This window comes from Poecile atricapillus, chromosome Z, assembly GCF_030490865.1.
Source record: "Poecile atricapillus isolate bPoeAtr1 chromosome Z, bPoeAtr1.hap1, whole genome shotgun sequence".
In the NCBI taxonomy this organism is placed as follows: Eukaryota; Metazoa; Chordata; class Aves; order Passeriformes; family Paridae; genus Poecile; species Poecile atricapillus.
The window spans coordinates 5899601-5919191 of NC_081289.1; the positions used below are offsets into that span (position 1 = coordinate 5899601).

General features: G+C 38.2%; 1 protein-coding gene across 1 annotated transcript in view; it reads right to left on the bottom strand.

Moving 5' to 3' along the window:
• Positions 1–19591, bottom strand: part of LOC131573024 (USP6 N-terminal-like protein) — a 62716-nt gene that overhangs the window by 28489 nt on the left and 14636 nt on the right. Inside the window, exons 4-5 of the mRNA XM_058826593.1 lie at positions 10399–10438; positions 5668–5748 (exon numbers count right to left, since the gene is read on the bottom strand). Of these exons, the coding sequence (XP_058682576.1) occupies positions 5668–5748; positions 10399–10438 (121 nt within the window). The remainder of the gene's footprint in view (positions 1–5667; positions 5749–10398; positions 10439–19591) is intronic.

Genomic DNA, 19591 nt, shown 5'->3' on the forward strand with positions numbered 1-19591 from the left:
AAACAGCTCAGAAGAAAAGGATCCGGGGGTCCTGGTGGACACCAAGTTGAGCAGGAGCCAGCGCAATGCCCTTGAAGCAAAGATGACCAATGGTGTCCTGGGCTGCACCAATATATGGGAATACAAAAGTATTCCCAGCATGTTGAGAGAGGTGATCCTTTCCCTCTGCTCAGCACTGGTGACTCCAGTTCTGGGCTCCTCAACACAAAACACACACAGACACATTGCAAAGGGCTACAGAGATAAAGAGACTTGACCCTCTCTGCCATGAGGAAAGGCTGAGAGGGCTTGGACTGCTCAGCCAGGTGCGAAGAAGGCTCAGAGGGATCTTATCAATTTGTCTTTTGCATCACCCTGAAAGGCAAGTGCAAAAAGGAGAGAGCCAGGCTCTGATCAGTGGTGCCCAGTCACAGGACCAGAGGCAATGGGCACAAACTGAAACACTGGAGATTTTCATTGAACAGCAAGAAACATATTTTCACTGTGAGGGTGACAGAGCACTGGCACAGGTCACCTAGTCAGGTTGTGGTGTGTCCAACCCTGGAAATATCAAAAGCATCAGGACATGGTCCTGGGCAGCTGGAGGTGGCCCTGCTCAAGCAGGGCACTGGACCAGGTGACCTCCAGAGGCCCCTTCCAACCCCAACCTTTCCATGACCCTATGCAGTGCTGCAGTTTTGTGGAAATGACACAGCTATGCTGCACCTTGGGGAGTGGGGGGGAAACTCACACACTTCACTGCAAAATTAATTTCTGATAATCATTCACTCACCAAGCAGTTAAAGAAAATAGAAATGAGCAAACTGATTATTAACTAGCTGAATGTCTTCACCATAAGCACCATGCTAGTGCCCTCTGCTGTCTTCTATGTCCTTATGTAATACCAGAATAAAACTCCGCTGAGAAATGCCACTTGGATCTATATACTTGCAGAACTCTTATCTACTTTTCTCCTCTCTCCGAATTAATAATTAAAACATAAAGTAGAAAATTCAGGAAGTTACTTTTTTCTTCTTCTTCTGGGAAGATGAAATACTGAGTTAATTTTAAATAATTTGTGAAGTTTACAGCTTTCTTAAGATAATCGCTCAAAACAAAACACAAATATATAAACTCAGAGTTGAGATAAAAACATACATCTGTGAAAACATTCATCATTCAAATAATGGGGTTATGGGATCTGGGATGTTTCCATCAACACAGGACATAGAAAAAATAAAGTGATCCTTGATATATGTAACTATAAACACAGAATACATAAAAATACAGTTCTGCAGCACATCTAAGATGATATTCAGCCAAAGACAGCAGTCAAACTCTTGCAATTATTAGTAAGACTGCTTTGCTGATCCTGAAGAAGGTAGGAGAAACTGATATTAAATGAGGCCCTATCACCTGGGAATTCAAAGGAGCTTCTCATGCAAAAACAAATTGGACCTATAAATACACTGAATATACAGAATGAACTAAAATCCTTATAAAGCAAGAAGACAAAAAAAAATTTAGCTGTCATCTTAATGAAGGCCATAATGTCCAACATGTAAAAACACCTGGAAAACATACAACCTCCTCTTCCTTGCCCAGCCCCTCTCCAGCTCATACACCAAACTGGTTTCTGGAAAAGAAATAAGGCCACTGTCACACAGCACTGGCCTGAAGAGTGGCAACTGGCATCATTGCTCCTGGAAGATATAAAGTTGGTTTTCTTGAAAATAAAACATTCTCAGCTGTCAGGAAGAGCTGCACAAGTAGCAAAGGGACTCTGCCACCTCAAAAAGAATCAGTGATGAGAAGTATAAGAATTAAAATCTGAAGTCTCACAAGAAAGTATCTTTATAATGAAAAGAAAATATATTTATAAAGGCTGCTGCCTTCAGAGGTTCTTCAGCTTCTGTAGGTTGCATAAAAGGAAGAAAAAGTGCAAATAGAAGGGTTGCTCCATCACATTCAAAAATCTCAGGAATGCAAAGAGGGTTCTTCATTAAAGCTCTGTGTTCAGACTCCAAACAAACTGGAGACTTGATTATTATACTGTGTGTGAATGCCAGAACAGCTGGAAATGGCAGCTACCCTGATTGTTTCTCTTCTTCCTTTCCCCTTCAATTTAGGCAACTTCAATCACAGACAGATGAAGGCAGACAGGGAAAGACAGAAATACTTTGGTGGAAATACTCAAATGGGAATACAACATATAACAGTTTTATTTAATCTTTCCTGAAAGTTATGATCATACTAAGCCAGGAAGGATTTACTATCTGTGGGTGGTTGATTGTACCCTGAACTACTAAGGAGTAGAATACAAATAGGAAATAAAAGCACAAACTAGAGAAGGACCACACTGAAACACAAACTTTGCTGCTCTGTGACACTTCCTGCATAAGAAATGACTGATGGGGAGATGAAAGCTGTATTTTGACAAATATCAATCAAGCAAAGACACATGGGCAGTTACACACTTCAGAGTGCTATCTGTAAGAAACATGACAACTCCACTGAAAGAGATGCCTATATAACCACAGAGGAATCAAGGAGTTTTATACACAAAGAGCAAGTCAGACAAAAGCACCAGGAGGCCTTTATGAATGAACAGGAGTGCCTGGACAATCTCAAACAGAAAAAAGAAGCCTACGGGGGAAAGCAAGGACAGGCAGTTTGGAGGAACACAGAAGGACCATCTGAGCAGCCAGGGATCAGGTTAGAGAGCTAAAAGACCTTGTGAGATCAAATCTGGCCAGAGACATAAAGGCAACAAAAAACTTCCCACATAAGGAAGAAATCCTTCCCTGTGAGGGTGGTGAGGCCTTGGCACAGGTTCCTAGAGAAGTTGTGGCTGTCCCATCCCAGGAAGGGTCCAAAGCCAGGTTGGATGGGGCTCTGAGGAAGGTGGTCTAATGGAACGTGTCCCTGCCCTTGGCAGGGGGCGAGAACTCAATGATCAATAAGGTCCCTTCCACCCCAGGCCACTCTATGATTCTGTGATTCTACACTGTTCCAAAGCTGTACACAGGCTCACTTTATTACATCATGTTTCAATACCCCTAAACTATTACCCAAATATGGTAGAGCATGGCACATTTCTAGTCTCAATATGACATTTTTTCTACTTTTTTCCAATTCCTCATGGTCACGTATTCCTAATCTCTATTCCACACCCCATCTTTTTTACAAGGTTTAGCACAAAAGTTCTAATGGGAGAACAGTGTGAGGTTCCCAGAGGCCTCATCTATCTCTTGAGATATTTTTCAGCAGTCAAGACCAGGAGAAGATGTAAACTGAAGCATCTCAAATGCACGCACACACACCCATCAGTGTGTTAATGTTTTCTCATTTATTCTCTTTGTGAAGTTATGACAGAAAAAAAAAAAAGTTGAGAAGCAGCCCATAGGCAGCTCTGCAAGAGTACTGAATGAAAACTGTAGTTTGCAATTACGCATATGACAGTTTGGGATAATGGAATCAAATATATGGATTTGTTTACAGTATGTGTACAGTATGAACAGATTCCTTCAAGGCAAAGCTCTCTTAGCTGTGTATTATGAAGGCTCATCAAAAACAGGCTGTCCAAAGTCCTGTATTTTGTACATATTTGCTGTATACCTGGAACCATCACTTTCTCTGAGTCTCCCTTTCTACTTATTTGAGAGCACAAGCATGACTTGAATACAACATTTTCCAAAACCAAGCCATCACTACAATTATAATCTATAATTCTACAACATTAATACTGTTGTTGCTGCTGCAATGTTCCCTTCAGTGCTGTTTCTAAAGAACATTCATTTCGGGAGCAGCCTCACTGCACAGAAACCATGGCAATGTCAGGTGCAGTGAGTATTTTAACACACAGGCTGTTCATTTTCTTTAGCAAAATTAACCACTTCATCCAGGCAAGTGAAGACAGGAAACAAGAGTGAGGAACTGTTCCTGTAACTACTCCTTCCACGTTTCAAGAATGTGAGCTTGGAAAGCTGGTGCATTCTTCCAACACACTTCCAGATAAAAACTGTCTTCAACTGTGAGTTTTGCACGACTCTGAGAACATGGCCAGTCTTTCCATAAAGAGTAGTGACAAATAATGTCTGGCTTTCCACTGGATGCTCAGGAGGAGGCAGCAGTTGATTCTTTATTCTGTAACTTCTGGTTCACTTACCACATAAGATGTGAGAAAGAATAAGGAAAACACCCTTGTTTTTTAAATCTCATGTGCTTCACTAGAGTTCAACAATGAGTGAAAATTTTTCCTAGCCTCAAGCCAAGTTCATCCCTTTATGAACATATTGAATTATTCTGGCCACTATTTATAGTTCACCCTATAATTTGTTACATGAACTGAAACTCTTTCTGCTCAGCTGATCTGCTAGACCTTCTGCATGCCTGGTAAAGAAAGGATTATTTAACTCAGTGTCTCGTGAACTGATGTCACCAGCGACTGAAGAGCACAACCACTGCTGCTTAGATGACACATGGTTATTGTGCTACCTTAAATGTCATAATTAACATTCTCTTTGCAAACAAAGTAGCTGTTACAGAGGTTTTTTTATTGTCCCTCTGACTTGGGAATATATTTGTTTTAAAATGTCCTTACTGCCACATTTACAAAACAAAGTCACAAGTGTTAAGACCCTGGTTTCTCCACCCAGAGAAAATGGCAGGACAGAAAGTAGGATTATAAGAAAAACTTAGGGAAAAAATAATTATTTTTCATGCATTCACATAATATTTTAAGGAAATGGACTTTCTAGATTTTGAGCTATACCCTGAAAGAGATCAACCACTTGCTATGGTTTTTAACAAAGAAGTTACCAGTCTCAAAAACAGAGGTAGTGAGCAGACAGGATGAACAGAGGACATGCCGAGTATCTTTCTCCCTCTGCTTTACTTGTGGCATCTCAGCTCTCTGCTCATCAAGCTAACAAGTATTCTGGTCTAAATCTCTCTCTTCTAAGGTCTCAACTTTGCATAGATAATTTACTTAAGCAGAAGGCCAGCAAGGGAGTAAGGCCATCCCAGACCAGTCATCAGGGTAGGAACCTGGGATGCGTAACAGCTATCCTTGGTCCTCTGTAAAGTACAGGTGGATCAGCAGTATCAAAAAATACCAACAGAACCTCCAACAGAAAATGTAAGTCTTAAACTGTGTTGAAGAGAAGAAGGAATCTGAATTTGGGATTATGTGCATTATCCACCCAACAAGCCAAAAGACCAGAAACACCCCCCCCGCCCATCAGAACCCAGTATTGGGAAAACAGCCTTCTCCAGCAGGTTTTTTTCCAGCTGAAACACTTCCATAATTTTAATATGACCAAGACCACAATTTCAGCAAATGAACTGTTTACACGGAAGTCCCCACCGAGCTTTTAAAGCAAGTGAAAGCATTTAGCTCTTAATGGCACACCTGACATAACCCACTCTGTCCACAGATTATTCTGCACACATGAACACACTGAACACAATTCCTTGCATTTGATCAAAAATTCTGTTAAGTAATTACTGTTGGGTCATTAGGTATTACTGCATGTTGGAAGAGGAAAAAACCTTGTTCTTTCAGTGTGTGATTTGCTTTTTTTTTGCTTTTTTTTTCAAATATCAAAGACAGGCTTTGATATCTAATTTCAGGGTATACATTCCTTCAGAAGCAACAGCCAATGATAAAAGCATTCAGAATTTTACCTTTTCACTATTCTTGTATTTTTCCCAGCTTTTCAGCATCTTAATCCATTTTGTAGTTCTTTCAATTTCAAGGTGCTTTTGCTGAAAAGGAATTAGAAATTTTTAGTATCTCCAAAACTAATGCATTTAAAGTTATTTATATTTTTCTAAAAATAACAAGAAATTTAACAGAGCATTATGAACTTTTTTATTCAGTCATCTGAGAATGACAAAAAGTAACATCAGTTCATTTAAAATAGCCAAAAAACCACCCAACCAAAAACCAAGCAGAAACTCTTACTTTCAGCACTAAGGAAAAACTGTATTTTGTAAGAGGAGGTTGAGTACATGATTTCTGGAAGTTTTGTTTTTACATATTTGGCAAATTAAAAAAGAAATCAAAAAACCTGCCATTTGTTTTTAATACTCAGTTTCCAGGCAAATGTTTTCTGCTGCAAGCCACTTGAAAGTTAGTTGTCTCTGAAATGATCTTCTTTCTCCAGACTTGCCCTAAACATAATTAGCTACTCTTTTTAAGTCATCACACAAACCATCCCTTCTTTAAAGGCACAAAGTAAAAAAGGAACAGAAACAAATGCATGCAAAAGTGACAGCGCAGGAGCAGAATAAGCTTTAATTTTTAGACTTTAGAAGTTAGACATCCTTGCCATACTTGTCCTCCTCAGCACGGCACACTTTCACCTGAATTAACCTGTAACTTAACATCAAGGATTTCTTCTGAAGATGTATCAGCTTAAATTTTATTACTGACAAGAAGATTTCAGTGGCAAGGTGATAGAATGAGAATCCAAACCAAAACAAATGAACCCCATCTTCTCATAATAGTTTTATTAAGTAGTCTAGCAAGTACAGTCCTACTACCTTAAGAGCCTGCCCTTCTATCTATGAAAACATTGATAGAGTTGCAATCAGCTTCTTGAATCTGGGAACCAAACCAGAACCTGGAATCAGCCATCAGTCCGCGGAATTTCAAGGCACTTTGGCACTACACGACCAAAAAAATCTGTATTTTGTTAGTTCCAATCATAAGACTTTTAGCACTTATTTTTACAGCTCAGTTTTACATTTTGCAAAGTGTGTCTGATTATAAAGTTAATAGTTAGCTGTGTGCTTTTACATGTTTTTAATTAGACTATTTCAACTCTGTAATAAAGCTTTGGAGCAGAAGACCCAGACTGGAAGGGTTAAAGCAGAAATATGTCTGTGTGTGGCTACTGCTTTCTCTTCAGAGCTGAATATAAACAAGAATTTAGTTTTATTGTAAAGGATAGCCCTTCTATCTCCAACTTCAAATCCAGGAAATAAAGACAGGGAGGATATTCATATGGTAGTCATTCAATGTGGCAACAATATAAAAGTTTAATTTTAAAGCTCTGCAGGATACTGAGATGTTATTAATACTTTCATTAAGTATTTATAAAGTCAACTACATCCAAAAATTCTGGGGAGATATAAAAGAAAATTATTACTTATTGTCCCAATAGAATTCTAATTTTACTTCTAGCTTTTGCCCATCAGAACTTGTGCATTCCTTCTTGGCTAGTAATGCAATAAAATGGGCTTCTTTAACTTCCTCAACTTCTTTAATCAGGAGCCCAAAGCCTTGCATTAACAGAAGCACAACTCAATGAAGTTTAGGTCCACCCCAACTATGGTAGGTCCACAAAATGTCCTGGAAATAAGTTGGTTTGCGTTTTCAAGTTATTTTTGTTGGAATTCAAATTCTGTAAGCCTGGCACAAGTATTAAAATGTTATGAGGAAAAGAAGTGCCTCTACTCTTTCAACCTAATCTAACTACTAATGTTAGAATTAACTGCCCACATTCCTGTTCAGGTTCTGGCTGTATTGGGCAATATATCAAATACTTGCCTTTTTTTTTTTTTTTTTTAAGGTATTTCTTAAGGCTTATGTTAGAGGGGAAGGCTAGAAAAACCGTTGCTTCCAGGATTTCACAACTGTTTCTGATTCTCCTTCACACTTGCAAGCCCTTTAAGTAATCAGCATTTTCAACATCTCTTAAAGCAGCTGTTCTTTAGGCATAGTTTAGGCTGCAGGAATAACAGGAAGTCAGGAAAGGTCTCTGCCCTCAACAGGTTGTTCATGTAATTGGTAAAAAAAATAAAACCTTATCTGCTTCCACAGTCTTTTTGTTTGTATGTTTGATCTGCTTTCAAGATTTTTGGTCTTTTGAGCCAGAAGCTCACTTCAATTGTATATTTGTTCAAGCTTTTATGTCTTTGTGTCAACTCACCCGTTCTCAAGTGATGCTACTGTAGTCAAAATAGCAATTATTTTTGTGTTCAGTTGTTGAAAACTTTTAGCTATTTATTTCCCTGTCTGTATTATGCTCACTTTCATGTCTAACAGGTACAACACTGAAAACACAGACAGATCTGAGGCAGCCCATTGCAGAGCAGAGGGATGCTGCTTCTGCTCTTTCAGACAAGTTTCATGTAGTTGTCACCAAAAAAAGAAAAAAAAAATCTATTTATCTGTCTTCTGAGTACATTTTACACTTTGAAGCATTTTTGCCATTGGGAGTAACAGAATGCCTACTTGAAGCAGAGCTGGTTTCCTACTCTCATGTCAGTAAACAATGCACTAGTGAAAGCACAAAGATCACGAAGTTGGCAAGCACCCCTCTCGTGTGCAGCACTCCACGTTCCCTGGGAGCATGTGTGCCAGGGACTTAAAGCAATGCTTCAGCAGAAGCCTCACACAAAACCAGAACTTGCTGAATTGCTCTCCAGAGAATTTATAATCAAGTAAACCAATAATAAAACCTAACTGAAAATTACTTATGCAACATTTCATAGAACTTCAAAATCAGAGTCAGACACAGACTCCAGATTTCCTGATGTCAGCTCTGTCTCCTTTCCTCCTCCAGAAAATCTTTCCTCCCCTTGTTTTATCTGAGATGTGCTGGATGATTCGTGTCAAATTTAAGTAGTTCATAACGTAGGACAATTTGATGCAGTTAAGATATCAAATGTGCAGCAAAGTAATGAAGCACAAAATGAGTAATTATTACTGCTAAGGTAGTAACAGAGTAAAGATATTATGACCAAAAATACATACACACACAGAAATACCAGTCTAAGGATTTTTTTTGTATCTGAAGAATAGATTACAAATACACAAGAATATCAACATTTTACATAAGTTGCAAATGAAATGAAAATTTGAGTCAGGAATATTTTTTAAAATTCACAAGGCAAAAGGAAAGCATAAAGAGTTCTGCCGAGTGACTTCAAAAGACATTGTGCAGAAAGCTTTTAATCTTAGCCTACATTAACATAACACAGTAATCCTTATGAATGGTATCTTGAAAATTGCAAAAATTCAAGCCCTGCTGACAGAAGCCAGATAAAGCTCAGACCAGCAGAGGTCAGGATACCATCAGGAGTGTAACCAGGAGTCTAATGCAGGAGCATCACTGGATAATTATAAAAACACACTAGACCTGCAATTTAACACTGACTCCATAAATACAGTTTCTATGCTGACACTTTGAGACAGCATGAACACAATTTAGGACAGAGAACCAAGACACTATTTCTCCCAAATAATTTAAGGCTAACTACAAAGCCACAGAGCATCAGAGCTTCAAAACACATCTACCACAGTAGCTGCAAGCTGCCTGATATTTCTGCTCAGCGACTCAACCCCCTGCTGTGTCCTTCTGATGGAAATGAAATTACACATACACTCACTGTGTTATTAAATGTAATGAAACATGGCAGGAAAACGCAACCATTTCATGCTGTGTATGCAAAACCACACATGAACCAAGGCAAAACAAAAGAGACTTACAAGTTCCACTCTTCTACAGTAAGCATCTCTTACTAGCTTCAGTATATAATTGAAGCTTAAAGCAATTTTCAGAAGGACTGGTGCTCCTAACACTCAAGGAGCTGAGCTGCCTTGAATTAAGTCATTCCATCCTTTTTCCATGTATTCTACTCATTTGTGCAGGCAAGAGGACCAACTTAAACTTACAGCTTTAAATACTTTATCTGGAGTTTTCTGATTTGATTTGGTGTTAGAGGTAACAACAGATCGGACTGACCAAGGGGAAATACCAACAGTAACTAGGCCCAGACAAGCAGAAATTCAGTTCCCCATTATTCTTCCACATTCCCAACACATCAGCTGTCAAACTACTTCTTCAGAACCCTCCAGCAGCAGAAGGATTTTTGGACTAGGACCCGCAGCAGCTGCTAACAGGACCTGCACATCCGGAATACACCCAGCACAGCAACTCAGCATTCCAAGGGAGGTCACCACACTGTAGTGGCAGCAGAGTATTTGTCACCATTTCCCAAAGCAACAAAGCACCCCACGCTCCTCAGGACAGAAGAGCACACCTTGGTGTCAGTGCCACCACCTCACCCACATCATCCATCCCCCACACAGCTGATGGCAGCTCCTGGCACAGGACCACAGCTTTCACTCTTTCAGGGCAGAGCTGGGTGTGAGCTCCATTTCCTTCACCAGGCCACAAAATGGGAGAGGAACAGTCACTGTCACTGACAGGAGCAAATACAAGAACGAGAGGGATCTGTGGCCTCAAGGACAACACTTCTAAGGGGACTTGGAATGTGCTTCTTTGGAAATGCAAATCACCAAAATGCTTTATCAACTCATTTCACAATGATTTTTGTTTTTCAAAGCTATGAATCTGTAAATGTTTACTTACTAGTAAAAAACCTGGAGGACAGTGGACTTACCTTTTCTATCACCACATCATGGACAGGAAGCTCCTCTGGACTGAAAACAAAGACAAAGTTTATATTAGTCTTGGTTGTTCTTGGTACAAAATCATTTCTGTATAGGTTCTTGCAAGTCAGTGCTTACAGCATCAATTTGTAGTAACAAGTAAACAAGGATTCTGAATTCTAAAGAAAAACTAATATTTTAAGTACAGAACTAGGATTTTAAATCAAAATAGCTACCTAATTTAAGAAAAACATTGCACAGCTTAAGAAAACTTTTTTTTCTTCTGTAAAAGCACTCTGTGCTGTACTACTGAACTGAAACTCAAATGATTTTTGTTTTGTTTTCTTTGACCATACTATTGTATGGTTAGCTTTGTTAGCTGAGTTCCCAATAAGAAAAAAGCTTCCTCCTTTACTATTGTGCTTAAGGAAAGGCACTGAGACTTTGTTTGACTTAGGAGAGTTAACTCACATGTTCTCAAAATTAAAAATCTAACTCTAAGTAACAAGCAGGAAGTAGCAGGGAAAAAAATTAGTTTTGCTACTAGGTACCAAATTAATACTAAAAATTGAAGTATTTTCACTTCTTACCCTAAGCCTAAAAAGGCAGTTTAGGTATTGAAAGCTTGAAAAGCAACTTTTGACCTGATAGATCTTCAGACTTTCCATTACTTTCATTTCATTCTGAGGCCTCTGACTTCTGGTTTTGTTAGCAAAGAAATTTGTGCTTTTCCTCTCAAAAGTAACTGAACCACTTTGATGCCGAGTGAGCCTGCCTTCCCCTGCAGCTTCTGAAAACACAGCAGCTTAATTGTAAAAAGCAACTCCCTTCTGCTCTAGAGGTCAAATAAATAAGACACCACCCAACAAAACCATGTTTAAAAGGGACTGGAACACAGGAAACATATGAGATACTTTTAAAAATTCCTACTGAGTCTTGGTATTATGGGAAAAAACCTCATACTCACATCATTATAGATTTCTATAGAGAAGCTATTAAACCCCAGTATTTTAGACCTGTATCCACTCTGTGCAAGGGGAAGGCTACAGAAGTTAACGCTGCAGTCAGTGCTGGAACACTGATACAAAACACATGAATTATATTCAATCTCATTTAATTTATAAGATGCTGTTTCAGATTTAGAAGTTATATTTGAATAAAGAAATACAGAACAAAGAAATACACTTCATCTAATGCAAAAACTTGTTCCCATCAACACCTTCACAGAGACCACACACAAGTCAAAGTCTGCAGTCCACAACTCAGAGACTAATTTCAAAACCAAGACTGTTGATTTTGAGCAGCATTGTAAAAAGCATAATTCATTCATTTAGAAGCACTTAAATATCTGAAATTTTTCCTGCTGAATGACAACATAATTAAAAAAACTCTTGCTCAACATCTAATGCAGTAGAAACAATCTCTAGTCAGTGCTATTTGAAAATGTTACCAAAATTATAGTATTGCGCACACTCTTATATAACAGAATCAGCTGAAAGCAGGCCCTTAGTATGCCAAGTACCACCTAGAGATTCAGTTTATTTGAAGTGGAAAGAAAAAGCAAAGGGGAAGAAACAATTCCATTTCATACAATCTGCTTGGAGTGGTTGTTTGGTTTGATGCACAAAGACCGCTAGGCCTTCCCACATCACTTAAAATTTCCCATTCTTCAGTGACAGTTGCAGGCCCTGCCGACCCTCCACGAGCCTCCCACAGCAGCCTCATTCTTCGCAGCCCTACGAGGTCACACCAGCAGCTGGCTGTGCACACAACAAACTCTTTTTCCTCCAGTGCTGCCTGCAGCGTGCAAGGCAAGGATCTGACAGCTCTGCATCCCCATGGACTCACAGTGGCCACAGCAGCTCCTCCGCTGAACTGGTACCAGCTGACAGCTTATCTTCATGCTGGCATGGAAACTGATCACATGAAAGATTAATCAAATCTTATTTTTCACAAAGGGAGAATGAGCTTAAGTAATTTATTAAGGAATTGCTCTCTGCTAATTTTGCAAGTTATCAATGTAAAAAGAAAAGACATGGTTGAACCTCCTGAGTAGAAAAAGGTGGCCCTCATGTCCTGGGAAGCAGACACTAAATTAATCCAAAATCAGATTTTTGCCCACATTGTTCTTTTTTTTTTTTTGAGCTGCACAGCTCTGCACTAATACCACAGAGCTACACTGACATTCCACAGCAGCACATGAAGGCAGCCCCGTATTTTTATCCCCCAAGATGCTGCTGAGCACCAGCAAACTTCTGTTTGTTTGTTTGGCAAACAAACAGAAGCCAAATTAATTGCCTGGGGCTGCTCACTAACTCACTGGACATGCAGGAGTTCCTGGAGATCTCCCTCTCCATTAACAAGATGGCATCAACTATGCCCTTGTACTCACATATGTAAATACTAAAACCTACCCTGCAAGAACTGAAGAAAAGGCAGTGCAGGCACAAACTCCCTCAAGCCCCCAAAGGTATTTTAAATAAATGTATTTCCATTTAGTGTGTTTTCTGTGCAGAAGAACCTTAGAGATGTTAGAATCAGACACAAAATCAATTAATGTCTATGAATCTGTTATTTTATTATACCTTCAATTCTTTCTGTATAAGGATGCATCTCTCCCTTCCTTCCCCAGCCACGCCAAACTAATATTGTTACACCTTAATTATTTCTTTTAAAAATTTATCTTCTCCAGCCCTTCTCAGGCTATTTAAACTTGCATTTCTCCATGGTTTTTATCTGCATACTTCACCAAATAATAATGGGAAATGGTAAACACTATTAACATAATATAGCTATATCCTGCCCTAAGATGACTGTTTTCCTTTAATAGCTCAAGTAATACTCATTTAGGGGATATAGAGAGAACAGAACTGATTAACATAATTATCTCGGAACTACACAATCCTGGATATCCAAAAGAGGAGTCAAAGGGATGCTTTTAACTGAAGTCAGGAAAATAAGGTCTCACTTAGCAAAACTCTGCTATCCCCACTAAAGTATAACCTGGACAAGCGAACTCAGCTGTTGAATGAGCCAGGAATTAACCATCACTACACCTGGTCTGTGCCTTGCCATGAGGACAAGAGCTCCCAGCTGCAGCCATGTGGGATCCCAGCAGCAGCTCAGGGCTCTGCCAGTCACTGCCAAGCAGCTCTGGAGTTACAGCACTTACAGAAAGAGCTGAAGATCTTGTCTCCAGGTCTGGGAGCTGTAAACCACTGCAAATCCCAACTACAGTAAGGTACCTGATGGTCATCCTACCACAAAGTTCCTCAAAGATGTCTCACTGGAAGAAAGAAAATACTGGATTCCAAGGTTTGACTGGAACTTAGGATCTCTACCAATGGTCCTCACTGGAGGACCATCTGCAGTACAAGCCCAAAGCCATCTTCCCATCCTTCAGTCTGGACTATTTCCACCTTCTGGTGAGAAGATCTCTAAGTACAAAGATTTCATTTATTGTACTTGATTTAAAGTGACTTTTTTTATTACATTATAAGGGATAAATGGATCATACATCTTTAAATCCACCACACTGGCTAACATAGGTTTTCATGAATGTTTCAAGAAAACTTTTTAAAAAATTATGTCAAATGTATAAACATCAGTCACTTCAGAACATTAAATATGCAGATCTATGGTTTTGACCATTAAAGCATGTGTTGTAATTAGCCTCCTTGAGTAACAGTGGTAGTTCAAATAAATTGAAAAGCCTAAGACTTAACAAGCTTACAGTCCCCGACACACTGCTGCTGTTTAAATCAGTAATCTTTAAATAGCACTTTGATGTATTTGTTCAATACAAACACAAGGAAAGACTTTCTTGTATTAGACACTCAACAGATCTATTCTTTTTCTACATTTGTATTTAAATCCCAAGTATGCTCCCTGCTGACTCAAATCACAGCATTCTCCTGTTTCTGGTTTGGCTTAAGTTGAAGAAATGTAAAGCCTCCTCTGTCCTTTGCAGCTTCAGTAAGGATGGAAGGTACTCAGTGCCATATCAACCTTGGTACATCAGTCACCCCAGAACTCCAAATTCCACAGGATCAATTCATTACTTCACAGCCACAAGTTGGATAAAAGCCACAAGAGGCCTGATAAAATTTTCATGGGGGGGGGCAAGAAGTGGCAAAAATTGACCACAATAAGACCAAAAATACTACAAAACTTAATTACCCGTAGAACTGTAATGTTCAAAATCTTTTGGTATGCTGTATTTTTATTTCTCAATTTCTACTTCAGAACTGGTCAGGGCACTGTGAAGAATTTTAGGTTTTGTTATCATGAAACATTTGTGAGAATAATTGTGATACACACAAGTAATCTAATTGAAAAGTCAATTACATTCAATATTTCTATATTACCGAACCCAGCATAACACAGACATTAAAAAAGTTTCATCTTCATAAAGCCTGCAAAGCAGTACCTATGCAAAAGATTTTTTTCAAACTATTACTCAATTATTTTCTCATGCTCTCCTCTAAGTGCAATAGTATCACCTTGTACCACTGCACAGAGTTTCATTTTAAATGAAAAGTATTTCAAAATAATAACTGGCATCACATTTTAAACATAATGTGGGAGAGGTTTCTGGCAGAACACTGATCTTCAGGGTCTTGTTGAGTTAATCATGAAGAAACATATGCTGTGCATTCAGCTTGTTATTTGTGATGCACTTTTAAGTCTTTAAATACATGAGGAAAACATATTTGCTACTACCCAGGAGACTTATTTTGAAGGAAGTATTTTTAAAAATTTTTTTAAATAGTCATTTGTCATTTTGAAACCTTCATGATCAAGAAATTTGTGAGGAAACATCCACAAAAACATTAGTAAGGTATAAAACTCAAAACCAAGTGACGGGAAATAAATTTTTAAGAGTGATCATGCACAGGTATGCGAAGGGAAGAATTCACTTGACAGATGTCTGAACACAAAGAGCTTTAGTACAAATGGAGTTGTCTTCCTGTACAATATGAAACTCAGATTGCTGAAGTAACAACTTGCACCATTACAGTAGCCAGATATATTAGGAAAAAGAAGATCTTCCCAGATAGGTACAGTTTTGTGTGATTTGTCAAGAGTGAGTTGTAGAAGTCTATGTTTTCACTAGACACAAAAAAATTAGTATATTCACACAGGGAAACCAAATCTACGGCAATAAACACATTAACGAGGTGTTCTATTAGGTCTGCCTCCCCCTCAGTGTCTCATACATAGCACATAAAGCTGTCAGGGCAATATGGGGTATTATGGATATGTACAGTGCTTTGCAAGAGAATCACACCTTCAAGGTAATTTTCAGAGGAATCCTGACTATGAATACTGCTTTAATCGTCCAGCTTTTCAAAGGAAAATAAAGCAAAAGTGTTATTTTCAAAATCAATAATATATGGAAAATATTTCTGAAAATACTAAGGAGAAGGTAAGAAAGCTGTTGTTTTTCACAGATAAAATTCTATGGCTCACTTCCTTCTTTCTAGCTCACAATTTACTTACAAACTCACAATTTTGATTGAGTCTGTCTCTCAAAATAATTGGAGCTCTGCTACTGTAATCATCCACTTGGAATTTTCACCAAACAACCTCTGCACAGTATGGGGGTAGTGACTACAGCAGATGAAAAAACAGCTTTCAGAAGTTTTGTTAAAATTCATAAGCAAGCCAAAGCAATTAATTAACATATGGGATAAGCCAGTGTGACATTCCACAATATAATTATCAGGAAACATGCTGTAAGAAAGAATTTAATGCTGGCAAGAGGTTGGACCACATGTGATTTTGTGACTAGCTTTTATTTGCAATTATTATTTATGGATTCTATGGATATTGCTGCTAATTTGCACAGCACAGTGAACATGTAGCTCCTGTCCAGAAAGTCTCAAGCAATGTGTACTGTGAGAGATGAGATAAAATTAAAGTTTTATCAAATTCAACTAAATCTCAAAATGGTGACTTTCTTGTAAAGTATTTTGCTGCTTGAAAGAAGACGACTTTGTTAAGTTTTGATTGCCAATATGAAAAATTATCAAGAAATTCATAGCAAAAAACATAGAACTGTGTTTTCACTGCGAAATCCTAAAAATATATGCTTTCCTGTGTTTTTAGTGAGAAGATGTGTTCAGTATGCAAACTTGAATGTTTCCCCAGCATGGAATCAGAAAACCTTTCCGGAAAATCTATAATCTGCTTAATTGAGCACATCAGCATTTCTAGCGATTTTTTGGCATTTTAATTTTATATAAATGAACACTGAGGTTAAAAATGTCTTCTCAGAATCAGGTTTTTATAGAAAGATTAAAATTAGTCTAAGCTACCTTAAAATTCCCAGGAGCCTAAAAGGCAAATGAAAGAGAATGCCTTTCTTCTAATTTACATTTGGTAAATGTCTAAAACACCTAGGATTTTCTCCTTAAACACATACCTCCTTGTTTTGAAGCACTGCTCGAAGGTTACTTCCTGTGCAGATCACTTACATCATAAATTAACAGTGATCCATGGTTTGCACATTGGCAGCTTCATCTGCATTAAAATTCATGTGCTGTGCAAAGCATATTTCAACATAAATTAACTAAGATGGTATTGTTCCAGCAATATATACTTGTTCACTGCCGAAGCTCAAAACATTATGTACCCACACTTGCTTCTTTGAAGAAATAAACTTCAGTGGTCTCAAATCCCCTTATGGTGGGTCCTTCATTGGGTCAGGAGTAGCAGCATCTTTGCACTTCTAAAAGCTGTCCTCCTTTTAGCATCCTTCACAGCCTGTGCCAGTGAAACACACTCTGGCCATTCCCCACATCCAGTTACTTTAATCTTCTATAAATGCTGAATTTAGTAAGAAATATATGAGGTAATAATGATTATGCCACATACTTACATTTTAGAGTTAAGCAGTAACTCAAACCCCCATTGCATATTGCTTGATGAATGTTGTATAAATGAAATCATATTAACATAGTCAATCTTTTTTTTCAGTTCTGCTACCTAATAGCTCTTTTCATACAAGGAAGTACTTTATGAATTCCTAGTACACACTGGGTGATCTTTTACTCAGATCAAGTAGCAGCAGCTGTTAACAAAAAAACATGCGATTTTTCCTTAGTTGGCAGAATTATCCTGCAGCTTATTTTTGTGTTTTCCATCAAATCTGCAGGATTGCATTCACCTCATTTCCTTCTGTATCTGCAGGGGATTGCTGAAGTGACACCCTGGACCAACTCAGCTGAAAGAACGGATTTAAAATTCAAATTTCAACTCTAGTTCTAAGAATAAGCTTAGAATAAAGCTAAGCCAAAGAAAGGGGTAACACTGTGACGCAGATTTAGGAAGAAAAAAAGACCATACCATTCTGAATTACAGCACCTAATGACAGAACATTTCTTCCTTCCACAGGAAGAGTATGCATGAAAGGAAGGTAAGAGAAGAACCACACACTAGGTCACCCCAATAACACAAGGGAAAAGGGAAGACAAAAAAAATTAAAGAGAAGACTACCTTAAATACTGTTGCCAAAGAAATTAAATGCATACTCCAAGTCACAGAAAAATTCATTGGTAACTTCTAGACATGTAACTTCTAGGCACTTCCTCCTTCTCCTGGTGAAGTCCTACTACTAAACACATAAGTGATGTACAAATATATGCCATTGTAAAGCTCACAGGTGAGCTTTACCACCAGGAAGAAGGTCTGGTTCCTCTCCCTCTGCTATGTCTGGTTTAGACAATTTTCATGAAACAGCTTTGAATAAACAACCACTTTTCCCCATCAGGCCGACAAAGAATATTTGTTAAAGTAGAAAGTGTGAGAAAAAGTGAACAACAAGGGCACTGAAGAGTTCCTTGTGGTAACCAAAACACCTTCTAGGGCAACACTTCTCACCACATGTTCTTGCAAAATAAGACCTCACTTTAGGTAAGTAAATACTGCAAATTGCGACGGACAGCTCATGATTTTGGACACAAGTTCAGATGCATTAATGCAAAGAAAAGATTCACAACAAAACCACCACCAAGAGTGCAGAAAAATTCACAGAACACTGTTCACTGTCCATCATGGAAGCAGAGCTGTAAACTCAGAATGGACAGGGCTAAGCAAATTTTACAGTAGATCCAATGTACTCTTTCACTGTTCATGTTTAAATAAAATTATGTATTTACCCTCGTCTCTGAACCAACCTCTCCATTTCAAAACTGCATAGTAAACATGGATTCATTTCAACTTATCAGGAATTTCATAACTGATAAATAATATATTCTCTGTGTTTTTAAAACAGGTTTTTTCATACAGAAATGCAATTAAAATATTATTTTAAAAGCAGTTCCCTGTGGAAGCATGCAAAGAGAAAAAAAAAAAATTGTCTAATGCTAGCAAGATGGACCTAAAAAAAAGAAAGCATTTTGAATCTCAGTAACTAGCCCAAGAAAACTACTGCTTCTCTCCTTAAATAATATCCTCAGGGTACATTAGGGCAAAAGAATGTTAAATACAGCTGAAATTTTTGGTTGGGTTTTTTTTTTTTAAGAGAAGTTCCTCCTCAATATGATTAGCTATGAATACTCTACAGCAAAATCAGTCAAGGAAAGTGTAATCACGTATTAGAAGGCAAAATCCATGGCAGATAATACAAGATTCTAATGGAGAGAAGAGAATTCAGTGGAGTTCCCATGGTAAATCTTCATGATGCCTCATGAAAAATTCTAGACAGTCAAAATGAGGCATATTTGTATATTTAGGAGAAAGGTAAGAGAAACACAACTTTTCTCTAGTAAGAGAGATCTGAACTCTTTTTTAAATAAAGATTTGACTTTGATAGCTGAAAGAGGCTGAACTTGGCACACTTCTTCCCAAGAGAGGGAAGAGTTTAGCCACTCTCCTGACAAGAGGGTCTGAACCTGTCTCACAAAGCTGAGAAGAGGAAAATGACAGCAAATCCCTGCTGAATGACCAGCATAAATAAAATGCAATAGACTGACATTTATAATTGAACTGTTAAGAATAAATGTTTCATTGCCATTTCATCACATCACTTAACATGTTTGGCAATATTTACTGTGCCTAGAAAATTAAGATTCATGGGTCTGTATCACTGTGAAAAGAAACTCTGCAACTCTTCTAGTAGCCTTGGAGCTAGTTCCTTGAACTCTGATGTGCAGGTGTAGTGGCCTTAAACTGAGGCAGAGGAGATTAGATCAGATATCA